General features: G+C 46.8%; 1 protein-coding gene across 1 annotated transcript in view; it reads right to left on the bottom strand.

The window, feature by feature from the left end:
* LOC142574028 (uncharacterized) overlaps window positions 1-25,712 on the bottom strand; it is a 63,764-nt gene that overhangs the window by 13,099 nt on the left and 24,953 nt on the right. The window contains exon 2 of the mRNA XM_075683213.1: window positions 24,070-24,108. Within this exon, the coding sequence (XP_075539328.1) occupies window positions 24,070-24,108 (39 nt within the window). The remainder of the gene's footprint in view (window positions 1-24,069; window positions 24,109-25,712) is intronic.

Genomic DNA, 25,712 nt, shown 5'->3' with positions numbered 1-25,712 from the left:
TTGCTTTACGGCCTCTATTTGAATTAAGAAATTCAATATGTATACAACGGCGTCCAGGCAGGCAGTCAGGGTTGTCACTGCTAGTTTGACAGCTAGCTTTTCTACACTTCTGAGCACGCACATAAGTTGTGTATTAAGTACAATACAACTGAAAGAGCCTTTGCGGGTAAGTACTCACGTATACAGTGTACTGATATCGCGCGGTGGCACCGATGCGAGAATAGTGGAATCCGAACGACCCAGATTTTGACGCAGCTTTGTATAGCAGTTCAAAACTTGTTGGCTGCTACGCAAAAGCGTAAGCAAATCGTATGCAAAGCGTATGTTTCACATCTGACAAAACAAAATGTATACGCAGCTGTCACCGCTGATATATAAGTTCCATCAGCGGCCAATTTCGAAGAAACCGTTGGGCTATTTAGGTGCAGAGCCGTCCCTGTACAATTACGACAAATGAAAGTCATTGGTCACGTCCAGGCCAATTCTGGTATCAGTAGAGTCAGCATTGCCAGATTCAGAGAATGTGCCTTTCATTGCCACGCGCCGCAAGATCAATGTACAGTCTACACAATTATTATGGTAAATTAGCGCCAATAAATTCATGGACACAAACAAACAAAGTAGCACCCGTCCTTGCCCACTTTGTTCTCTAGCGTACGTCTATTAATATGCGCTAAATTATCGTGATTATATTGCAACACTAACTATCCCAACAGTCAGTCCTCCTGACAGTGCAGACTCTCGAGGCGAAGGTGACAGAAAAATTTAAAAATAAAGTAGCGACCGTCTGTCACTTCGCCTTAGCTCGCCGTGGGGGTCATTGTCCCCTGGTCTTTCATGGAGCCGAGGTGGCTGCCCGACTGGGCCGTCACCACTGCCCCTTGGTAAAGCTACTTTTTGCTGTTGAATAAAGCCAGTCGACTCTCCGTTCTCAACCTATTAAGACGGGTATTCTTTGCCTCCGTTAACCAAGGACACAACAGGAACACCGGGCGTCGCGATGGAATGCGCTTCTGTTGAGACTTCAGGGCTAATTTCGCTCCCATGTGAGAATCGTGGTCTTGACAGAAACTTTCAGTAGCGACTTCAGAACACTTGCTGTCGCGACTGAGTGTTCCTGTTGCGAAGCCAAATTTCTTGGTTGTCGATGTCAGGACTTCTGTCATAACTTCAGAAATTTCTGTCGTAGCTACTGAAACTCATATTGTACCCCTGGAAGCTTAGTCGTAGGATAGAAAATTCAATTCTCGTTTTCAAATTGGATATTGTTATGATCAAGATATTTCGTGACGCAATGCATGAATATATGTCATAGGAGCTTGCAGTGTGTAGAGTATAAAGTGTCATGCGATAATTCTGTCTAATATACTGGCTCCTTTCATGAAAAAGCTACCACACGGACGAAGCGCCAGACATTGAGTCCAACTGTACCCTTCACCGAAATAACGTAAAGCGCCAGTGAAATTATGACCCCGTTTGGTTTACCGGACAAGATAGAATTTCTTGGCCTAGCTCATCACGATTCGCCATCATATTTATTACGAAGGTGAATAACATTCCCTTCGTTATTATTATTTTTCTTTGTTCACGGGCCACTGAAGCCAAGTTGTGCTGGCCATTTCATTATGCGAGACAGCAGTAGTGAAACACGCGTTCAAGTTAGCAACATGCATAATGCTACTTTCGAATATTATGTTTGTTCTTGCTGTCCCATATAATAATGGAATTCACTTCCGATGGTCTCAATAAACAAAAGCCACGTGAGCAAGAAATGCTTTTTGCGCAACTAACATCGATTGAATGGTGGAAACAGCGTCGAACTTTACATGAATTAAGAAATTATAGACACACAATGCTCCGCTACCTCATAGAACTAGCTGAATACATAGCAACAGCTACGTAGTGGTTGTTGTTGTTGTTGTTGTCCTGAGTGGCCGTGGCACATACCCACAGTGGGGGATTGGCCAAGAATCGGGCGGTTTAATTAGGTGCCTAAATAATAATGATAACAAGGGAGTTAACAATTTGGGCGTGTGAGTTTAAAAGTGAACGATTTGTGTTTGGAGAAAAAGGAAATAATCAGATGAAAACCGGGTATAAGATAACAATAATATTAACAATAATAGTTAATAAAAGATAAGAAATAAAAGAAAGCTATGGTTGGGAGGGAGAACGATCAATCTAACATGGAAATCGCTTGGTTTCAATTAGGTAATTTTGGATCGCCAAGCAAACATTTCTGTTGCTGAACCCAACAATGGAGGCTCCAAAAGATAGGATCACTGGCACTGATAAAGTTAGACCAATAGAGCGAAGCGGGATTTCGAGTAGTCGTTTTCTTATAATAGAAAAACGTCTGCAAGACAACAAGAAATGGTCGATTGTCTCCGCCTCGCCGCAGAAGGAGCATAATGGTGAGGGGACCAGACCAGACCTGTGGAGGTAGAAGTTCAATGCAGGTATACGGCAGCGCAGCTTTGTTATGGACACTTCAATTTTCCGTGTTCGGCAAAAATCTCTGTTCCAAGGGTGCAGCAGATGTCCGTAATCCACAGAGTTAGTAATTGTGGAGCCTGATACTGACTGTATAATGATACTCCTGCGAAATCTAGCTGCAGTAACATAAGCAGTCAAAGGGCAGCAAGGAAGAATCGGGCCACTTATTGATGCCTTGGCTAGAGAGTCTGCAATTTCATTAATGATTAGTCCTTTATGGCCAGGCACCCAAATCAAACGCACGCTTCTCAAGTAACCAGGTACCAATGATTGAAATGTCCTCATTACGCGAGAATCATTAGAAGCAGTAAGGGAGGAGCACAATGATAAAGAATCAGTGACTATCACGGCTGACGTAATTGATGGTCCTAATTTGCGTAATGCCAGCACCACGGCCATGAATTCGGCTAAAAAAATCGGTATGAAATCTGGCAGCCGAAGAGAAAATGTCCAATCGAGAATCGGGGAAAATATTCCTACACCTGACTTTTCTTCACATTGTGAAGCATCTGTAGCAATTACAACGTTTGTTTGAAGGTTTTTCAGGTGATCTTGTAATATACCGTCTAGAATACGGTGTGGAAGTAATTTTGCATTATTAGGAAAGATATCATCAAATTGAATATCCGTGGCAACAGCTCTGTCGGTAATAGGAAGAACATCGCATATGCGCACGCCCAAACACTCAAGTAATTTTTGCACGAATATAATTTGCGGATTATGTAGTCGCGGCCAGATGACACCGAAAAACAACGCAGGTTGTGAAATAAAGATTATCTGGGGATGACGCAGTGGTGATTCGTAAATCCTTAAGAACGTCTGCACCGTCAAAAGCCGGAACCTGCACGAAAGTGGCGGGACACGGGATTCTAGATAAAGAATAGAATTTGCAACAAATTTAGGAAGACCTAAACACAGACGTAATGCCTCTCTTTCTAAGAGGATTAGAGGACGGGACATGTAGGCCGGAGCTCCAGAGAAGAGCACGCAACCAAATTCTAATACAGGGCGAACGTACATACGATATATCATTAGGAGTGTATCTCTTCGCATTCCTATTCGACGACTGCTCAGCCTACGCAATATGCCAATTGCACGGGTACCTTTCCCAGTCACATGATCTATATGTGAGCGCCAGTTGAGAGAGGCGTTATAAATAATTCCGAGGTATTTAACAGATTCCACCTGTGGTATGTCTTGAAGGTGGTAAGACAATGAAATGTGCACTATGTCACGTATCGGAAATACGAGAACAGCACATTTGCTGGCATTGAGTGTGAAGTGACTAGCATCTAACCACCTCTCCAGATCATAAAGGTAAGTTTGCAGTCGTTGGTATAGCGTGTGGATGTCGTTGGCAGATGCAAAAAACGCAATATCGTCTGCATAAACATAAGTGGTTATTTCTGGATGACAAGGTAGTGTGCTCATGAGAATATTAAAAAGTACCGGGGAAAGAACTGAGCCTTGCGGTTCTGATGAAGCTATCGACGAAGATGAAGCGGATGCAAGGCCTGAAAAAGCCGACACACGGAAAGGCGACTAATTGAGAATAAACCGTTGACTATGCTGAGCTTGTGTTTCTGTTTTTTATAATATTTTATTACGATATTATCGGTACATACCCGAGAGACGAGCCGCCGCGAGAAAGACGGCGAAGTGGGTCGGTGCCCGTGGCGCGAGAAGATGTCGGATTCCCGCACTTTGTTATTCCCACACTATTGCACTTTCTGTTCCCTATGCCAACCGCCATGAACCCAGTGTTGCTAATGCCCCTGCTCCGAACCTTCGCTACAGCCGCTCGTCCTCACCTCGACGCCATCAGTGTCGTTCGCCCCAGCCCCGCCGCTTCTCTTCGCGGCCTATCGCCTCCTGGACCCAGCCGGAAAACTAGGCACTGCAGCTTCTGGAGGTGAAGCTGCGTTGTCGACCCTGCCCTCAAATCCTCTGCTCACTTTACCAACGAACAAAAACCTTCTTGACGTTGAAGTTGACGGCTACCCTGTCACTGCACTGATCGATACAGGTGCACATCTTTCTATTATGAGTGCTGCCTTGCGACGACGACTCAAAAAGCTCCTTACCACAGCGTCGGCACGCGTCGTCCGCGTTGCGGATGGCGGTACGGCGCCTATTATCGGCATGTGTACGGCACGAGTCAGCATTGCCGGCCGCCACACTCCTGTCCTCTTCACCGTGATTGTTCATTGCACCCACGACCTAATTCTCGGCCTCGACTTTCTCTCCGCGCATTCTGCCCTTATTGACTGCTCTGCCAGTACCCTTCGCCTTGAGTTGCCGATTCTCTCAGAACCTTCTGACGCACCCCAGTGCCGCCTACGCCCCACCGGCTTTATTAGCCTGCCGCCAAAATCAATAGCCGATATTGGACACTTGTCTTCCCCACCAGGCCCTGATGGCGAGTACCTCGTCACTCCTCTGCCCGACAGTCCACTACAATATGACGTTACCGTGCCTCACAGTATACTTACTATTACTGCGAACCGCACTCGCATACCTATCTTGACCTTTGGATTGGCAAAGCAAATTCTACCGCAAGGTATTTGCCTTGCCAACGTTGATTGTCCCGGCGACCTTCACGTGTCAGCGTTATGAACCGATGCTTCTTGCAAGCTTAGCAGGCCCATCATGTCAGCCTCGGCCGCCGATCCCAAGATACAGAAAATGGTTGCGACGGACCTGTCTTTTGTGCAGGCTGAAGACCTTTACCAAGTATTATCGTACTACAGAGATATTTTCAACTTCGCCGATCGCCCTCTAGGCCAGATGCTCGTGGTCAAGCATCGGATTCTTTCTGGCGATGCTACTCCTATTTACCGACGACCGTATCGAGTTTCTGCGTAGGATCGCCGAGTAATTCAAAGTGAAGTCAACAAAATGCTAGACAAAAACATCATTGAGCCTTCTTCGAGTCCATGGGCGTCACCTGTAGTGTTGGTTAAGAAGAAGGATGGCACGTGGCGCTTCTGTGTAGACTACCGCCATCTGAACAACATTACTAAGAAGGACGTCTACCCGCTTCCACATATAGACGACGCCCTTGACTGCTTCCACTGTTCCACCTATTTCTCTTCTATCGATGTTCGTTATAGATACTGGCAGATTGCTGTTGACGATATGGACAAAGAAAAAACCGCGTTCATCACACCTGATGGCCTATACCGATTTAAAGTAATGCCGTTTGGATTATGCAACGCCCCTGCCACCTTTGAGCATATGATGGAATCCTTTCTCCGTGGTTTCAAATGGTCCACATGTCTCTGCTACATCTACGACGTCATCGTCTTCTCGCCCACTTTCGACACTCACCTTGAGCGTCGAACAGCTATACTTGATATATTTCGAATGGTGAAGCTGCAACTTACCTCGTCGAAATGTCGTTTCGACCACCGCCAAATTACTGTTCTGGGCCACCTCGTTGACGCTTCAGGAGTACAGCCTGATCCCGACAAAACTCGCGCTGTCCGAGACTTTCCGGTTCCGAAGACAGCCGCAGACGTTCGAAGTTTTATCGGGCTATGCTCGTACTTTCGTCGTTTTGTTCAAGATTTTGTGCCAATTGCTAGACCCCTCACTAATCTTTTGAAGAAAGGCGTACAGTTCTCGTGTGGTACTGCAGAAGCCGCCACTTTCTCTCGTCTCATCACTCTTTTCTCCTCACCACCCATTCTCGCCCACTTCGACCCTGATGCCCCTACAGAATTGCGTACAGATGCTAGCGGTCATGGCGTAGATGCTGTCTTAGCCCAGCGTCAGCGTGGCCAGGATCGCGTTATTGCTTATGCAAGCCGCCTCCTCACACCATCGGAGCGCAACTATTCCATTACGGAACGAGAATGCCTTGCTGTTGTCTGGACGGTTCCGATGTTCCGTCCTTGCCGCTACGGTCGCCCTTTTTGCGTAGTCACTGAACATCATACTCTCTGCTGGCTCTCATCCCTAAATGATCCTACAGGCAGGCTTGGTCACGTTACCCTGTTGACGACCCTGACTCCTCCGATATTACCAGTGCTGCTTGTGTATTCTCTGTGTCGCAGCTGCTTCATTTCGCCGACGAGCATCGTCGTGACACCAACATCAGAGGACTCATCGACCGCTTTGAACACTCTCCGGCCGACGTCACTCTTCGTTTCTTCGTCCTCCGCGACAGTACCCTGTACCGTCGTAACCTTCATCCGGACGGCTCTTAGTTCCTTCTTGTCATACCTATACAGCTCTGCTCAACCGTTCTAGAAGAGCTCCACGACGCACCAACGGCAGGACACGTCGGCGTATGTGGAACCTATGTGGAACCTGTACATCGCCGTTTTTTTCTGGCCGAGCCTTGCCCGTTCCGTACGACGGTACGAGGGCGCTTGTGAACTTTGCTAACGACGCAAGAAGCCTTCCCAGCCCCCCGCTGGTTACCTGCAGTCGCTCGACATCCCTGGCGAGCCCTTCCGTCGTGTTGGCTTAGACCTCTTGGCCCATTTCTGGAATCTACATCAGGAAACAAGTGGGTTGCAGTCGCGGCTGACTACGCGACCCGCTGCGCCGTAACCCATGCTCTTCCGACCAGTTGCGCAGCTGACGTTGCGGACTTCCTTCTACATGATATCATTTTGATGCATGGTGCTCCGCGTCAATTGCTAACAGACCGTGGCCGTGCGTTTTTGGCGAAAGTCATTGACATCATTCGGGCCTACTCCATTCAGCATAAATTTACTACCGCCTACCACCCTCAAACGAATGGCCTCACTGAGCGTTCGAACCGCACCCTTACAGACATGCTATCTAAATACGTTGTCAGACGACCGCCGTGACTGGGGCCTGGCTCTACCCTACATTACCTTTGCATACAACTCTTCCCGTCTCGAAACTGCCAGCTTTTCCCCGTTTTACTTCTTCTATGGGCGCGAACCGAGGCTACTATTAGACACCGTACTTCCGTCCACCACAGCTTCAACTAGCGCTTATGCCCGTGATGCAATCGCCCGTGCTGACCATGCTCTTCAACTGGCGCGCGTTGGTGTACAAGTCTCTCAAGAGAAACAGAAGCGACGCTACGACCTGCGTCAGCGTGATGTCCATTTTATGCCCGGCACCGTCGTGTGGCTTTGGTCTCCATCGCGTAAAGTTGGCCTTTGTGAGAAACTGCTTTCCTGTTATACCGGCCCATATCGCGTACTCCGCCAAGTGACCGATGTCACCTATGAAATTGTTCTAGCCACGCCGACTGCGTCCTCCGGTGTGGCAACCAGTGACTTAGTCCATGTCACCCGACTCAAGCCCTACAACTCTCCACGTGCCTTGGATATTTAAATGAACCGTGAAGGCGGTTTTGCCGCTGGGGGGTAGGATTACGATATTATCGGTAGATAGCCGAGAGACGAGCCGCCGCGATAATGACGACGAAGTGGGTCTGTGCTCGTGGCGCGAGAAAACGTCGGCCTGGTGCTCTGGCTCCTGTCCAGTGTAAATAGCTTGTAAATAGCTTCTTCCGTCCGTATCTTTCTACACGTAACAATATATATATATATATATATATATATATATATATATATATGAATAGGGAGTACGATATACGCTGTATTTGCACACTGTAGTTAACAACGCATCGGCTGGTGGAACCAGCTTTTGTCAAATAACAAATACGTGCCATTGTATTTCTTTATAAACACGCTACACATGAGATAGCTTTATTAACACTAAAGAAAACGAGAAACACGATGTCAAAATGGTGATAACACCGGCGAAATTACTCATACGGTATGTGATAGCAAATTGAACATTACAAACAGCTGACATACATTCAGTAGTCGAGACATAGGTCCAGATCGCACATGAAAAATACATATACACTTGTCAACTACACTATATATAGACATGTTTCAGCCGGAACTAATCAAGCAATATAAGCAGGGTTTGAGCACAATACCCAGGTTGCACACAGTGCAGAAATGAATCGTTACTTCACTACACACTACAATGCAAACCACTGCAGATGACTAAAAAACGTGGAGGTAATAAAGCGCCGCCCGACAGTAGAGCCAGTATGAAGGTGATGCGCACTGTGCAGTAACCGTCATAGTGAGCAGGATGATGACTTTTATTGGCATCTGTATGGTGCAATACGCTGTCGTGCAGATACTATGGACATTAGTGACATGACTCTACGCACAAAAGAGGGTTTTAAAAAAGAAATCGGCTAAGGGCGAACAGAGGGGGTCACGGCTAATGTCAGTGATGCTTAATAGGCACACTACTAAGTGTGCCGGTGCTTTCGGTAAATTGCTGACAGTGTTAAAGATATAGATTGCGTAAGATTCACGGACTTCGTGACCGGGATAAGAATGACATCCTGACTGAAGCACAGTGGCCCTGAGCATTTCTTAAAGAATGCCTTGCTAAGCGAATGGGTCTGGATTGCCCCGACAACGACGTGTCACTGTGGCGTCAATTCGGAGTCGGGCAACTCCTCTCATGGTCCCACCGAGACTTCTCCTAGAACGGCGTACTGTCAATCTACACCAGGCACCCATCCACGGCTTTCCCTTCTAATACCACCGCAGCCTTCGTGTAGAATGTACATAAAGAACTCCGTCTGTGGCCGTCGCTACTCTACCCGCAAGAACTCCACTCGAGACGTTGCCGTGAAGTAACTACCAGACCTCGGTAACTCCGTTCCACATATTCTTTTCCGAACGTTCCTAAAGCTTAGAAAGACTGCTGATAAAAGCATCCGTTTTGAATTGCGCGTCAGCAAATTGTGCTCGTACTTGAGCTCTTCAGTAGTCCGAGAAGGCTTATAGCTAAGACTCAAACCGGCCACATCCGAACGTTCTGCTTTAAATAAACCAAAGTGGCAACATGTACAAAATACCGCCACGTTGGAGTTACTCAGTGTACGTGTTGATGACTATAAATCATGTATACTACATCTTCAAGACGAGAAAGGCACCTCAATACGCAGTTGGGGACGCTTGAATCAGAAAGCTTGGCAGGCTACAAACATAGTAATAAGAACAACTTAGGCGCGCTCAATCGCAATAAGTTTATTTGTGATGGTGTAGCCCCCTCTTAATATATTTCTAATTCTAATAATGTGCCCGTAGAGCCCTCACGTATAAGTAAGCCGACTGCACCGAGCAACCATGTTGTAAACCTTTTCGCAGGCACTCTTCCGGGGCTTATATGGATGCCTTATCGAAGGGTGTTTTTGTCCAGCCTTAGGTTAGTTCCGTGCATTTCAGCTTTTTAAAGACTTACACAACATTCTTCAAAACATTCGCCTAACACCCTTGACACACGGGCGAAAGCAAACCCCTTTGCAGTAAACCCATTTTGTTACTCTGAAGGACCCTTTGCTGAAAGGAGTTGCGCCGATGACGCACGGCACCGCACCAGCTTCCTTAGGTGGTTCCTCAGATGAACGCTGCAAGAAAAATAGCGCTGCTTCTTAAAGCAGCAAGAGAGAAAACATTTTGGTAAAGTTACGTATTTAGACTATATTTCCCTACTGTAGACCGTGACAGTGACAAGAACTTTATTAGAGTGTCCTGAGGAACTCGATTGGGGGGACCGAAGGCTCCCCGATCAAGTTAGTGGCTCCGTCCACGACGGGACAGGGAGGTGGTGACTCTCCGCGACGTCGCGGGCCCTCTGGATGGCCTGTAGTTGGTTTGTGAAATCTGAGCTCTTCAGCAAGGCGTCCCACTTGGACTTGTTATGAAAGTCGGAGCCCGCGTTGTAAGGGCACAGCCAGAGCATGTGGTCGAAGGAGCAGCACGCGTAACCGCATTTGGAGCACGATTGCGGCAAGTTCGGGTCTATCCAACTAAGCGCTCTCGGGGTGAGGTAGGATCTCGTCTATCAAAGTCTGAAAGTAACAGCCTGAGCCCTGTTCAGTTTCGGGCTGGGCGGAGGGAATTTTCTCCTGCTGTGTCTGTAATGTGATGTAATTTCATGAAAGGTCGTAAGATTATCTTTGAAGGGGCAATCCTGCGGGAGACCCGGACCGTTGGCTCGGGCACGGTTCGTGAATTCACGCGCCAGGCAGTTGGCCCGCTCGTTAGGGTTGCAACCCGCTTGGTTAGTTACATCGCTCATGTGCGCCGAGAACCACGCTAATGTATGACCTCCAATGTCTTCTCGCGTAGTAATACGAAAGGATCTGTTGACGATGTCGGCTGCGTGTTTACAAACTAGAGCGGACGAAAAAGCCCTGACCGCCGTGCGCGAGTCGGAGAAAATGGTCGCCGGGCCTTTTGCGGCTTGAAGAGCCAAGGCTATCGCGGTTTCCTCCGCCTCATTCGCGCGTTCAGCGTAAATTGATGCGGCGCTGATGAGTGGTCCGCGCGCGTCAACGACCGTGATAGCAAACCTGTCTTCGCTGCCATATTTGGCGGCGTCTACGAAGAATGCATCTGCCCCGTAAGGATCGATTCGTCGAAGGATGGTTCTAGCCCGCGCTCTTCTGCGACCTTCGTTATATATTGGGTGGATGTCCCTCGGCGCGGGCTCAACCCCTATACCTTCACGGGCTAATTTAGACAAAGGGTGCCTGTCGAGCGGTGCCTGTATAGGGAGTTGACCAGCTTCATCGAGAATTTTGATTCCCGGCTTAGTTGACGAAAGCCTGGAGATCTGTGCAATAAACTGCGCTTCAATTAATTCGTCTGTGGTATTGTGAATTCCGAGTTGAAGTAGTTTTACTGTGCTAGCGGATTGTGGAATACCGAGTATTCTTTTGATGCCGGACCTGATGAGCGTGTCGAGTTTGTTCTTTTCAATTTTGCTCCATTTGAGGTACGGTGCCGTGTAAGTAATGTGACTGATGAAGAAAGCTTGGAAGACCCTGAGTAGGTTGTCCTCCTTGAGTCCCCCCCTTTTGCTTGTGATTCTAGTTATGAGCCATAATGTGATTTTCGTCTGCGCGCCTACTGTAGAACTCAAAAACATTTTTTTTTTTCGTTCTTGATGGCTTATAATGTGTATATTCGTTTATTTTATGCTTGTTTTTAGTTCTTAACACTAATTTTATTTGGTTCAGCAACTACGTATAGTCGGTGTTTTGCTGTGCTTGCTGTTTATTCTGGTGCTGGCCCCACGTTTCTGTCGTCCTTTTTCACGTTTTTGTTGTCCCTTCCTTGGTGCGCGCAAGCGTAAGCCGTTTTATTCAATGTGTTATTCGCACAATTGTTATCGCGTGAAAGAACTACGCAGTTGCATCATGGCTCAGCAAAGTGCGAGCGATGAAGCAAGGGTTGAGGTCAATCTCAGATCTTTTGAAGCTGAGAAAACCGCCAGCAAGGCTAAAGCGGTAACCATCAAACGTGGACTCATCATGAACAGATTCATGTTCATTGGTTCTGCAATGTCTCCTCGAGCCGCCAACCGCGGAAGGCGGGCCTACGTGCGCAACTAAGGATCATTTCAACATGCTAACACACCAAAGACGATGCAGCAAATGAAACGGCCGGAATTCGACATGGCGGCCTTAGCGACGTGATCGGACCGCTTGAGAGTATGGCTAGAGTAAATCCTCACCGCTAGAAAATCGCATTACCACTAAAGATAAAACATTTTCGGAAGGTAAAAAAATACTTACGGGACACCGTAGTTTTGTGACAATTTTCCGTCGATTGACAAGTTGTGCACGCTGTGTTGCGACAGTAACGTCCTTTCCGTTCGAAAAGTAGATTCACGATATCCTTTCCGGCATAGGAACGTCACCGGGAGGGAGATACTCCTTTGTTGTGTGTTACTGAGCTTGAACGCCTTTCGGGTAGATGTCCCCTTACTTAAAGGACTTTAATACCCTTGACACAGGGGCACGCTAAAGAGTGACTTCATGACCGTGAAAATCCTAGCGAGGGTTGACTACCTAGGCCCCCACACATGCAATGGACACCATCACCGGAACGCGATAAATATCTTGGTACGGAAACGTGTGCTGCACAACATAATATCGTCGAGGTTTACAAGGCCCGTGTTCCTTACCGACGGAATGTTACGAAAAAAGGAAGAAAACACAGCCCTAGAACAATTAGGCAATAGCTATGACATTATTGAGGGGACACTAAAGTCAAAAATCATTTCTTCTGCATAAGTAAATTACTGTTCTACAACACTGAAAAACGCCACTCTTACAACCATAAGACGCTTGGTAAGCCAGAAAAAGCCCAAGAACGATATACGGGTGGCGACACCTACTTAAGTTCCCGCACCTGTAGGCTGTGACGTCTTGGATTTTGATTGCATCTTCTAGGGCCTACTAATTATATATAGCGGTACAGATTGACTACATCATGTTCTAAAGGAACCAAATAACAAACATGACAAGTTTCTGTAACCATTATTCAGCCAACGCGGCCCAAATTCGAAAACATATTTTGGAATCCCTGACGCCACGCTGACGTAGCGACGCTGGGGTTTCGGCGCGAAATTCAAATACTGGTATTTGGACCTTCATTTTCTCATGTAATAATAAAATCATTCTTTTGAAATAACTGCCTGCAGGTTTCTTAAACAATGCTTCATTAGTCTAAAATGATTTATTGTTTCGCTTTAGTGTCCCTTTAATAAACCTCCAGACAAGGAAACAGCAATTGTTTTCCTTAATGGGCAGGATTATATAGAGGAAGGTACAAAGTAACTTTCGGATGGGGTTTCTAGAAAGCACTTCCGAACCATCCTGCCCATAACTTTAAAGCAATTTAGAAGCATACACTTATCGAGCTCCTAAAAGATAAACAGTTAGGTGAAAAAACCATTTCGTTACTTGCACCGCTCAGTACTGTGGCTGGAAGATTTTACTTGCTCCTGAAGATTATTTACCGCTTCTACATTTTCAGAGCAGCCATGTGCGACATTGTAAAACTGGTATCCCCTAAATTCAGGCTTACCATTTCGAGCAATTTTGTTTCGAACGCAAAAATTTTATGTCTAACTGCGAACTTAACTGCGAACTGCAAGTGCTGTCGTCAAAAGGCAGCATCCATTAAATTTAATTGACGATTGCATATGCCGAGCACATCAATTAAATAGAACCGATATTCTTAGCGCAAACCGGTTAAAAGAAAGACGTACCAATATCAACCTAGTGCTAACATTCTCGGCATCAGAGCCAAAAGTTTTTTTTCTATATTAAAACACCACTATAATAACATTGACCAAAGTGAATATGCTTTGAATATCTTTCCGAAACCGCCTCGCTTAGAATACTGGCGGTGCAAGAAGCTCCGCAGTATGTTACCATCCTCAAAATTAAAGAGCACAGTGAAACGTCTGGCTGTGACGTGCAAACTACCCATATAGTGTTTTGTACGTTTTCAGACTCTACCAAAAAAAAAATCGCAGATAGTTTAATTGCGATATTTCCTACGTCTTATACATGCTTCAGTGCACCGTATGCCGAAAACAGTATATTGACAAACAGAAACCACGTTTCCAATGCGCTGTATTACCCAACATGACAAGCTAATACGCTTCCCAAACTACCATTATGAAGACATATTCGCTTACCAGGGCATTCTTTTGAAAAACTCAGAGCGACTTTTCTTGAACCAAGCTTTCATTCCCATCACGATCGCGAAGTCCGCGATTCTAACCTAATCTACAAGTTTAACACCATGTCATCTGGCTTTAACAAAAGCAGCAGCACACTAACTAGCGTGCCTACTAATTATCCTTGACATTAACCGTGACTTTGCGTGTACCCATTAGACGCTATTTTTTTTATATCCCTCCTTTTTTGCGTAGTTACGTAAATGATATTGTTACGGCGATGTTAGGAGCATAGAAGGTTGTATTTACAATAAATATACAAAATGAGTCGTAGTAGTTAAGATGGCTGGCCAACAACAACACGCAGCAGCCACTGCCCCGGGATCTTCTTCTTGCTCTCTTCCTTCATCCTTCCGTAACAAGACCCCCAGGTGGTGAAGCGCCGTCACGTCGCCTGGTAGGCGGAGAATTGCGAGCGAATTATGGCTTCAACCCCGAAAAGCGGACGGCGTCAACAGGTGTCAGACTTCAGGATGCATCAGCTGTAGCTGCACAATCTCGTAATTTACGTCGTTAACTTGACGTAAGATTTCATAAGGCCCTGTGTAGGCAGAGGCAAGCTTCTGCGAGAGGCCAACACTGAGACATGGTTACCAAAGGAGCACGCAATCTCCTGGCGCGAATTTAACATCGCAATGGCACCGGTCATAACGATTTTTTGTACATTTTGCGAGGCTAATAAACGAAATCGGACGACTTGACGTGTCATGTAAGGCGCGATCGATGACTTCACGAGCGTACTACGTTGCAAAACGTGGCACAGAAGGGAGCATGGTGTCAAATGGCAATACGAGGTCATGACCATACAAAAGATAAAAGGGTGAATATCATGTGGTGTCATGTCGGGACGAGTTCCACGCGAACGTCACGTAGGCTAGTGCGGCGTCCCAGCTGCGGTGATCCTTGGAGACATACATCGGCAGCATGTCAGTAATTGTTCGGTGTAGACGTCGGGAAGGCCGTTCGTTTGTGGGTGGTAGGCGGACAGCTTGTGCTCACTGGCAAAACAGCGGAGGGCTCGTCGACAACTCTAGGCAAGAACGAGCGGCCGCGGTCTGTAAGTAACTGTCCAGCTGCACCATAGTGGAGAATGACGTCATGGAGAAGAAAACCGGCGACCTCTGTAACGCAACTAGTCGGCAACGCCATTGTTATCGCGTAACGTGTCGCGTAATCAGCAGCGACGACGATCCACTTATTCCCTCTAGTCGTGGTCGGAAAAGGACCAGTCAGGTAAGGCCTACGCGAAAGAATGGTTAAGGGGGAAATTCGATTCGATGGAGTCGTCCGACAGGTGGCAGGGGAGGTTTCATCCAGCACTGAGACGAATTGCAAGTTGCGACATAACGATGCACTGAGCGGTAGAGACCCGGCCAGAAGAACCAGCATCGTACGCGGTCCTATGTACGCTAGATACCAAGGTGTCCCGCCGTCGGTGCATCGTGAAGTTGTTCGAGAGCGACGGATCGCAGATGACGAGGAAGGACAACGAGCACCTCAGGGCCGTCAGGGTGGATATTGAGGCGGTAGCGGATGCTGCCGTGCAGAACGAGCACGCGGGACGTGGCGTGAGTGCTGCCAGATTGCACTCCGGCGATGATGAACCTTAAGGATTCGTCGCGTTGTTGTTCAGCTCGCATATCGGCCATGTCAGTAATAGCCATCGCGCAGGTCACTGGATGATGCGCAGAAGGATCAGGGGGATCCACGGGGTGGTGACAGAGGCAGTCAGCGTCCTTGCGCAGACGTCCCGTGTTATAGTTGACAACACACTGAAATTCCTGGAGGCGCAAAACCCAGAGACCAAGACGTCGTGTGGGGTCCCAGAGGGAAGGAGACAGCCAGCAGAGTGCGTGGTGGTCTGTAACGACCGAAAACGTGCGGCCGTACAAATATGGCCGGAACTTGGCGACAGCCCAAACTAAAGCCAAGCACTCCCGGTCGGTGATGAAGTAATTTCCCTCAGTAGGTGACAGCAGGCAGCTGGCGTTAACTATCACGTACTCAGTACCATTCTGTTGTTGGGCGAGAACAGCCTGATACCATTGCGGCTTGCGTCATCGTGGACTTCGGTCGGTGCAGATGGATCAAAGTGGGCAATTAAGGGAGGGGTGCTGAGGGATGCTACGAGAGCGTCGAACGCGTAAGTCTCCTCCGAACCTCGTGAAAATGGCGTGTTCTTTTTTAGAAGATCTGTGAAAGGGCGAGCAACGTCAGCGAAGTTTTTGGCAAGATGGTGAAAGTAAAAAAACCGACCATCGAAGCAGCGCACGTCAGAAGCAGAACGTGGCACAGGGAAACAGCCTACGGTGCGAACGTTTTTCCCTGTGTGGTTGTACAGTGGATGCGTCAACGAGGTGTCCCAACACGGTAATCTGTCGGCGCCTGAAATGACACTTCGTGAAGATAACTTGCAGGGTGGCTTTTCTGAGGACCGCAAGAATGACAGCGAGTCGGATAAGTGGCTGCCGAACGTGGGAGAAAAAAGAATAACGTCGTCAAGGTAACAGAGACAGATGGTCCATTTGTAGCATCGCAGAAGAGAGTCCATCATACGTTCAAGTATCGAGGAGCATTGCATAGGCGAAAAGGCCTGTCTTTGAACTGATACAAACCATCACGCGTGGTGGAGGCCGTCTTCTCGCGGTCCAGTTCATCAACTGAAATCTGCCAGTAGCCGGATCGAAGATCGATGGACGAGAAGTATTTAGCTCCGTGCAAGCAGTTCAAGGCGTAATCGATGTGCTGTAGTTGATAGGCGTATTTCCGCGTGATCGTGCTTAAGTGCCGATAATCGACGCAAAAACGCCAAGCACCATTTCTCATTTTAACAACGAGGACAGGTGAATCCCAAGGCCTGGGCGATGGCTCGATAATCCCGTTGCGGAGCATTTTGTCCACTTCTGATTGGATTTCTCGACGTTCAGCATGCGATACACGATAGAGACGCCGACGAATAGGATTCGCATCTTCAGTGTTTACACGGTGCTGAATAACTGATGTTTGGCCTAAAAGCCATTCGCCGAAATCAGATGTCACTGTACGATTCAAGCAGCAGACGTATGTCTGTGGCCTGTGCAGAGGTGAGGTCAGGTGCAATCATTTCCGCGAAGTCATCTGTTAAGGAACGATAGCCGTGAGCTGCGATTGGCCCTAATAAACCATTCTCAGCAATTAGACCCTCAATTTCAAATTCGGAATCACTAGGAACACTGGCCAAGAACATGCCGGCCGGAATCACTTGAGGGCACAGGCTGAAACTAAGAAGCGGTAGAACGACGTCGTTATTAGTAACTGTTACCAGAGTATGCGGACCACCAAGTTTCCGGTTCAAAAGCACGTCAATGATGGGGCGAAGCACATGTTCACCGTCAGGAACCTGTGGCTGGGCGGTCAAACTGACGTAAGCAACTGCCTCGGGTGACAGACGCACATCTTGAAGCGAGAACAAGTGCGGTGGGGTGGTGCTCGGAGCATCGGCGAGTTGAGGAAGTTCTAACTGAAGTACGCCGGTCGTGCAGTCGATGAGAGCAGAATGAATTGATAAAAGTCCAAGCCAAGAATAACGTCGTGAGGGCAGTTGTCGATCACAGCAAAGAGAACAGAAGTGGGGCGGTCGGCTAACGCAGTACACATTTCGAGTACAACCAGCACGACGCCGTCGGCCACACGAAGCACTCGGGCAGCAAGCTGCTGGGCTGAGGCCATTTTCTAAATGTCTACGCAGGCTAGCACTCATAACAGACACGTAAGTTCCAGTGTCGACGAGAGCTTGGACAAGAACGCCGTCTATATTAACTTCAATTACACTTCTCCTTGTGGGCACAGACGGACGATTATTGCAGTTGTCGGTGACGCAGCACCATCTCCGAAGGCTGCATTTCCTAGTTTTCCGAAAGGGTGCGGCCAAAAGCCACACGGGACGAAAGACGACATGGCTGCAGTGAACGGCAAGATGGGCGCCGTGTTTCCGGTGAACGAGACTGGTGTCCGCGCAGCGTTGTCGGCGCTGTTATACTCGGCGGTGGGCGAAACATTGCGGGCATTTCCGTCAAAGGCTCAGGTTGGTCGGCGTGCGAGGTGTTGAGGGCCACGTGTTGCGACAATATCGGGAGACATGACAAATGTGGCGACAGGTGAAACATATCGGCTGGTAGCCCGTGGTTCTCCATTCAGTCGGGTTGTGATAACGTGGAGAGAAGCGTCGGGGTGGAGCGAAAACTGTAGAAGGGCGTTCGTTAGCTCTGGGATTGGCGACAGTACACACAGAATGTAAACCAATGTTTCAAATTCCTGGAGAACGATGGCTTGTACGAGGGGAACTGAAGATGTCTTAGCATTAGGGCTACGCGAACAGAAAGCTGCGGCTCCATTGCACCCAGTTCCCGTCTAACGATTCACAACACGTACTCTGATGGGGACGCATGCTGCTTTGCGGGTTGATTTCCACACGTAAACGTTGCGGCATTATTGGGAAGGTTGGCGAATTGTCGGAAGACGCGTCGGCTTTTGGCCAGCTCGAACTGTCGGCACTCTTTGATGATTGCATCAACTGTAGAGCAGCTTTTAGAAATGAGCAGATCAAACGAGCCACCAGCAATGCCCTTAAGAACGTGCCCGACCTTCTCAGCTTCTGTCATGTCGTGATCAGCATTACGATAAAGCGCCAGCACGTCCTGGATGTACGAGGCCTAAGACGCCGTGGGGTATTGGGTACGGGGTGAAAGTTCCTGCTTTGCGGCAATTTTACGGCCCGCTGGTTTCTCAACCAAATCTGTCAATTTCTCTTTGCATTGGTTCAAGCTGGTTAGCTCCTCTTCGTGGTTTTCGTACCACACCGTTGCCGTGTCTCTTAGGTAGAACAGGTTAGCTAGCTTAAACGTAGGGTCCCATTGATTTCACTCACGTGTTCGTGCATGGCCACCGACTCTTCCATGTCGGCCCCATTGGTCCCGCAGAAAGTTCCAGGATCGTTCGGTTGTACAACGACAACCGAAGATGACAGTGACGTAGCATGCGATGGTGACGTTGGAGGCGGCAACGACTTTGATCCCGAGTGCTCGCCGTGAGTCATGTTGCGGACGGTGATGCGACGTCCACTGTGGAGCTCCGTTTCCAGCCGTGGAACCCGCGCCTCTCACCAATATGATAAGGGAGTGTTGGGTCAATAGAAGATTCTTTTTACAATATATATATATATATATATATATATATATATATATTTATATATAGACATAAATAATGAGTCAGAGTAGTTAAGATGGCTGACCATCAACAACAGGCAGCAGTCAGCGTCCCGCCATCTTCTTCTTCCTCTCTTCCTCCTTTTGAAAGAATATGTCACTAATATCTACGACTCGGCACAAAAGAGCATTCTACCACATAGCTGCCAATAAAAGCCCTCAACATTCATCCTGCTCACTACGGTGGTTACTGCGCAGTGCGTGTTACCTTTATTCTGGCTGTACTATCGAACGGCGCTTTATTATCTCAACGTTTCTTTTAGTCTTCTCGAGTAGTTTGCGCTGTAATGTGTTGTAAAGTAACCATTCATTTCTGTACTGTATGCAAGTTGGGTACTCTGCTGCCACCCCTGCTTGTATTACTTGATTACTTACGGCCGGAACGTGTCTGTGTATAGTGTAGTTAAGAAGTGTATCTCGTTTTTGTTACGCGTGATCTGGCTATTAGTCCTGAGTACTGAATGCATGTCAACTGTCTTTCATGTTCAATTTACTAACACTTACCGTATCAACAACTTCGCCGGCATTATCGCCACTATGCATTGTGTTTCTCGTAGTCATTACTGTGTAGAACATTATCTCATGTATAGCGTCTTCATAGTGAAACCCAGTGGTATGGACTTCGCGTAGGCGGGTCCATATATATACAGGGTGTCCCAGTTATCTTGGACCAAGATTTAAAAAAAAAACACCAAGAGCTCTAGAGAAATCATACCGACTGCATAGTAGCGGCAACCGTATATACTTACGGCCAGTATTGTTTTCATGACAAAGTATTAATTAGTTATTTGATTTGAATTAGGGAACTTTTTTAATTATTGCTTGAATCGCAAACATATCAATTACAAGGTTGTAGGGCACTTTAAATGCAGAAGCACAAAGATAATGATGAATAACCGGGTAAGGCAAGAAGTGTTCAGGACCACCAGTGAGCCTCCAGAGTCTGTGATGGCGTACGTTTACAAAGGTCAAATATTCAAAGGGAACCCTGATCATGAGAAGGAAATTCATAAAAGAATAAAAATGGGTTTGACCGCATACGGCAAACATTGTCAGCTCCTGACTGGAAGCTTACCATTATGATCGAGAAGGAAGCTGTATAACCAATGCGTTTGGAGAGTTATTAGTTGACTTGGAGACTAACAAAGGAGCCTGAGAACAAGTGAACAACCGCACAAAGAGCGATGGAACGAATAATGATAGACATAACATTGAGAGACAGAAAGAGAGCAGTGTGCATCACAGAGCAAACGGGTATAGCCGATATTATAACTGACATTTAAAAAATGGCTCTGGGCAGGTCATGTAATGCGCAGGTTAAATAACCATTGGATCATTAGGGTTCCATAATTGATACCGAGAGAAAGGAAGCGCAGTATAGGATGGCAGATGACTAGGTGGTGCGATTAAATTATGAAATTCGCGGATTCTAGTTGGAATTCGTTGGCACAGGAAAGGGGTAATTGGGGATCACAGGGTGGGGCCTTAATAATACTGCAGCAGCCTTAATATAGTCTGGTGAAGATATATATATATATATATATATATATATATATGTATGTATATATATATATAAAGGTGTATGGATAGCTCTGTGTCTGTGGTGTGTAATCCTTTAAGAAGGTATTTGGGATCCTTAGGATGGAAGCCATACTGGTGAAGCCCTGTGAACCACCGCCTGCTCTGTTGTAACTACGGAGAAATGTCGCATGAGTACCACCTTGTCCATACAGCGCCATTGGACTACGAATGATCGGCGTCAGCACTCCACATCCACAACAAGGCGAAGGACCACGTGACAAGGCCGACTACCTCACTTAAATGCAGCGGAGACTTCGACGCCTTCTCCCTCACCGTCACCAGTACGCTACCCGTCCCCGCAGCTCCTACCATACATTAAATCAATCCGTGACCGGTCAATTGGCCCATATCCGAAATACCAAAAGCAGCAACCGATGAAGCTGCACTTTCTGTTCTTCGTAATGGAGGAGATCAGCCGTCGAAGACACTGTAAAGACTACCTAGATGACGTAGTGATAGCACAGTGCCACACCAAGGAGGCGTCAACCTGACGTATCACCACTAGGACAACGCGATGCAGCCGTGACCCGTGACGCCGCACACTAACTACGACGCAAGAAAAAGAACCACCAATTCACGTGCTTCTCGTCGGCTACTAAGCGCCTCTATTGTAGGCTCAGGAGCCGACTATTTCGTCATGGGGATCATTGACCTACAAGTAGAAAACATACTGAGAAACTCTGACGCGAAATTCATCGCAATAAGGCCTCTTTTGGGGTGGTGATAACCAATATATTTCAGTAGCAATTCGCCGCTAATTATTGCAGGTTGCCATTTGGTGTTCAAATCTGGTCTTAGGCGCTGCGCATGGCTGCCTCTGTTTCTGACTGTGTGACGTATTCAAGTGCTGCAGGCGATTAGAATAACTTTCTTTAAAAATAACGTTATTGCAATGCGGCTTAAGCATACATATGCATTTCTTATATGTGCTGCCGCGCCCTTCCTAAATTTGCACGCATCACTTTTGCTTCTTCACAAATGTATCTTGTACGGAAGACGGGCGGTAACAAATTAAGAAGCATGGTGACACATCTTCGTAACGTGCGTTTATTGCAGTGGTCGTTGCTGCACAACGTGCTTAGAGAACTATTAATCTATGCGGGAAACGCGTCGTGCGCATATCTCGCGGCTTCTGTACTTCTTCTTTTATAGAGGGTAAAAATTCGACAAGGAATGTGATTACTCGCATGACACCAACGAGTGCAGGGAACGTGTCCTATCTAAATTGTATATCACGGTATGCACCTGCGCTATTAATGCTGACTCTCCAAAATAGAATAAGTATATTCAGAATTACACATAAATAACCACTTATAAATGAAATGTTTTGGTACTTCAATAAGCTTTCGCGTGCTGTTTTGGTTGGTAATGCTCGTTGTGATTCAGTTACTATTAAGTAACGAAACACATGTAACCGGTTACATTATTTCTCAGAGAAGCTGTAACAGACAATGCAACATAGATCCCCTTAAATGGATTACAACTACAGAAAATCGCCCGCGGTCTAGTCAGTCAGTAGCCTCCGAGATAGGCATCGTAACACCGCAACATTCAGACGCACGGTATTTTTTTAACGCTGCACCTGTCGTTGGACGCCACCCTGAACCGGCAAAGCTAGAGCTCGATGGCGATGGCCGCTGCCGATACTTACGCCATGAAATCGGGTACAGACAACTTTTGCAGCATATCATCTGCTCTATCGGGAGTGCTATCTATACCGAAAGATAATGATCCCAAAAATTATCAAAAGCCATTTTTAATAACGATAAACAATATGCGAAGTGCTGTAGAGAACGCACTGAGAGAACCAAGCCAGCTTGTTCTTTTTCATGTGTCGGTGCAATGCTATTAAAGGCTGTGAGAAAAGTGACGTAAGAGGAATTTATCACAATATATAAATTATTCGGTCATATACATTCTGACGGCTTTATGTAGCGACTGTGATTTATTATTTCTTATACAGATTTGTATGATTTTTTTCAATTTGGCTACATTTTCTTTCGATGACGTGTACAATTCTGTCTAAAGTAAACCTATTGGCGCCTGTGAGGCGTTTGTGTACGACTGAATACATTTAAAGGCGGGAACTAGCATGAACCAAGAAAAACATGGACTGCCTTAGCCACGCTAATACAAGCCCACGACATGGCAGGCCGCCTACTATGTTAGGTTAAGCTAGACCTTCATGCCCTAATTTAACGTACCATTCTGAAACGAAACATAAAAATAACATTTGGGCTTTGCTTCTAAGCTGAGATGAAGCTCAGCTAAAGTGTATAACGTCATTCACTAGGCACAAAGGGGATAATGAGTGGAGAGGTGACAAGACACGCGCAGTCCCCGTGACGGTGCCCTCCAGTCGCACACTATGTCAGAATAATCGCTAGAGCGATGTCTAGCGCTAACATTTAGAGTGGCCGAAATTATGTTCATACAGCCAGCATTGAAATAATTGGTAAAACATGATTTAGCTTAAGTTTTATGCCTCCTGCATAAATGTTTTTTTTTATTTAGAAATGTTCGTCTCCAATGATATGTTACGTTATATTTTAGAAATTTCCAATCGCTCAGCATTTCTCCAGTGACCAGCACTCTATTTAGCAAGCAGCGATTGCCGTAAAATTTCAAAATTTCAAGTAACACTACAAGAACGTCTGACGGCACAACGACGAAAATTTGGCAAATCTATGTTCTATCTATACCACGACGCCAGTACCCACTCACTGCCCGTACCGCTGGTGCTGCTCGTCACACCGCGCGCGCTCACTGTCCACTGCATGCCGTCGAGCTAAAGGGGATGATGTTGAGCGCACCTTATTTTTTTCGAGGGACAGCCGCCTGTCCTGTGAGAGAACTTCGCATGAAAAGCAAAAAAAGAATGTCCCAGGGATATAAGCAACATCCGCAGCAAATATACGGCAACCAAAACTTTTCAGCGGCTCTACACGGAACTAAACATAGAAATGATATTGACACGCTCACTGTAAGTGGATATTCCTGATCGTCACGTGCTGTGGAAGAGCAAACAAAATTGTGGATAGTGTTGAAAGCGGGTATTGTGTCAGGGAAAACACTGTACGGTTATAGTGGGGAGATGCGACCACTCTATAAATTTAGATTCCGATAAAGCTTACTCTGCGTTTCCGCCAGAAGAATATTACTAGAATGGAAAGAAGCTTACCCATCCAAACAACAGGCGGCCGAGCCTGGAATGTCTTCCCTGAAAAAAGTGAGCGTATTCATCATACGTCGTCATCACAAGATAATACATCCAGCAGGCTACATAACTTAATGTATACATTTTTTTTAATATCCGCAAGCAGTTCACACTATAATGCTTCACCGCGCGCTCTTACCTGTGGCTGAAATTTGGTTGCTTGTTGGCTGGCTTAATCGGCATGCAATGAGAATTAATCTTTCGTTGCATTTCATTGCGGCTATGTGACGCAATATAGACAGTTGGGGCCCTATAACGTAAACGTATTCCAATATGGTTTATTCCAATATCCTGACGCCAAATTTGCGTGAGCGTCGACGCAAGCACCGGGCGGTGACCTGCGAGGATGTCTGAACAGCACAATCAAACGATCTCCTCGTTCATGGGAGGTCACTTTAATTTAATAGCGAATACCATTGCCTACACAGAGCGGTTTGTGTTATCTGATTGGCAGACAAGAGGCGAAGAGCACGCTCAAATGGAGAGACATTCGATGGGGCCGAGCTAGTGTACTGAAAGTCGATAACGGGACGACGAGGAAGGTGCCGGTGTCTCTGATTGGTCCGCTTTTCGGTACTTAGCTTGCGGTGGCTGGTCGAAAATCGCGCCGGTATGCAACGGAAGGTTACGGATGCCACCAAAACGATTCATCAGTAAAGAACAGTTAGCAGAACGGATTCGTAAACGGTCGGAAAGTGCTTGGAAACATTACACGGCCAGACAAAATGCTTTATTCCATGCAAATAAACCCATGCTCTTCGGCAGGTGCGAGTAGCCAGTGCATGAACGATCGGTTGCAGCAATCTTTTATTCCTTTCTGAATGGGGAGCCTGCGGCTATCCCGAAAAAATTCAGTTTTCTTCGGCAGATTATTTCATATTTATTCCGCGCACATCACTTTGACGTGGTGAGTTCTTACAGCTTTTTGTCGCCGCGTGAAAGGCAGGTGAAGTGGGTGACGCGCGAAAAGGCGTCAAATAATAAACAACTATTTTTGTTTTGTTTTTTTCCAATCAAACATAATCAGTGTTTCACGTCATATCAGCTGGGGAGCTATTGCGGTTTTCGTGACGTCACGTGACAGACAGTGGAAGTGTGGGTGGTCCAAAACGTTCTTGACCAATCGCGGAGAGCTCACTGCAGAGGTGGAATAGAAAAGTTTGGAATAGGATTACGTTATAGCGCCCTTGTTTATACTACAAGGGCGGCCTACGTTCGTGCGACATGATGTTCTACCCACGCCAAACGAACTTATTCTCTGTCAACGCCGGTTGTTATGGAGCAATCGCTGCTTCTCTGGCTACATTTTTTAGCGCTACCTCTCTTGTCATGCCCCCCCCCCCCCTATCCTAATAACATCACCGACTTTAAGACAAGATGTTGGATATTTAGTTGTCAGCGTTATTTCTCAGTAGTAGATTTATGGGAGTGGCTAGACTCGATACACTGTTTCAGAGGAAACTATATTGTGTTTTGAGAACTTAAAGGTGTATATTTTACGAGCATACTATTTATTCAGGGTGACATCAATATACGCGAATAGATTATAAATAACACGGGCAGTGACAAAGCGGATTTGTTCCGCCAGCGCCTGCTGTACTGACTCA

Source organism: Dermacentor variabilis, chromosome 3 (assembly GCF_050947875.1).
Source record: "Dermacentor variabilis isolate Ectoservices chromosome 3, ASM5094787v1, whole genome shotgun sequence".
Taxonomy (NCBI): Eukaryota; Metazoa; Arthropoda; class Arachnida; order Ixodida; family Ixodidae; genus Dermacentor; species Dermacentor variabilis.
This window is presented reverse-complemented; position numbering and strand designations above follow the sequence as displayed.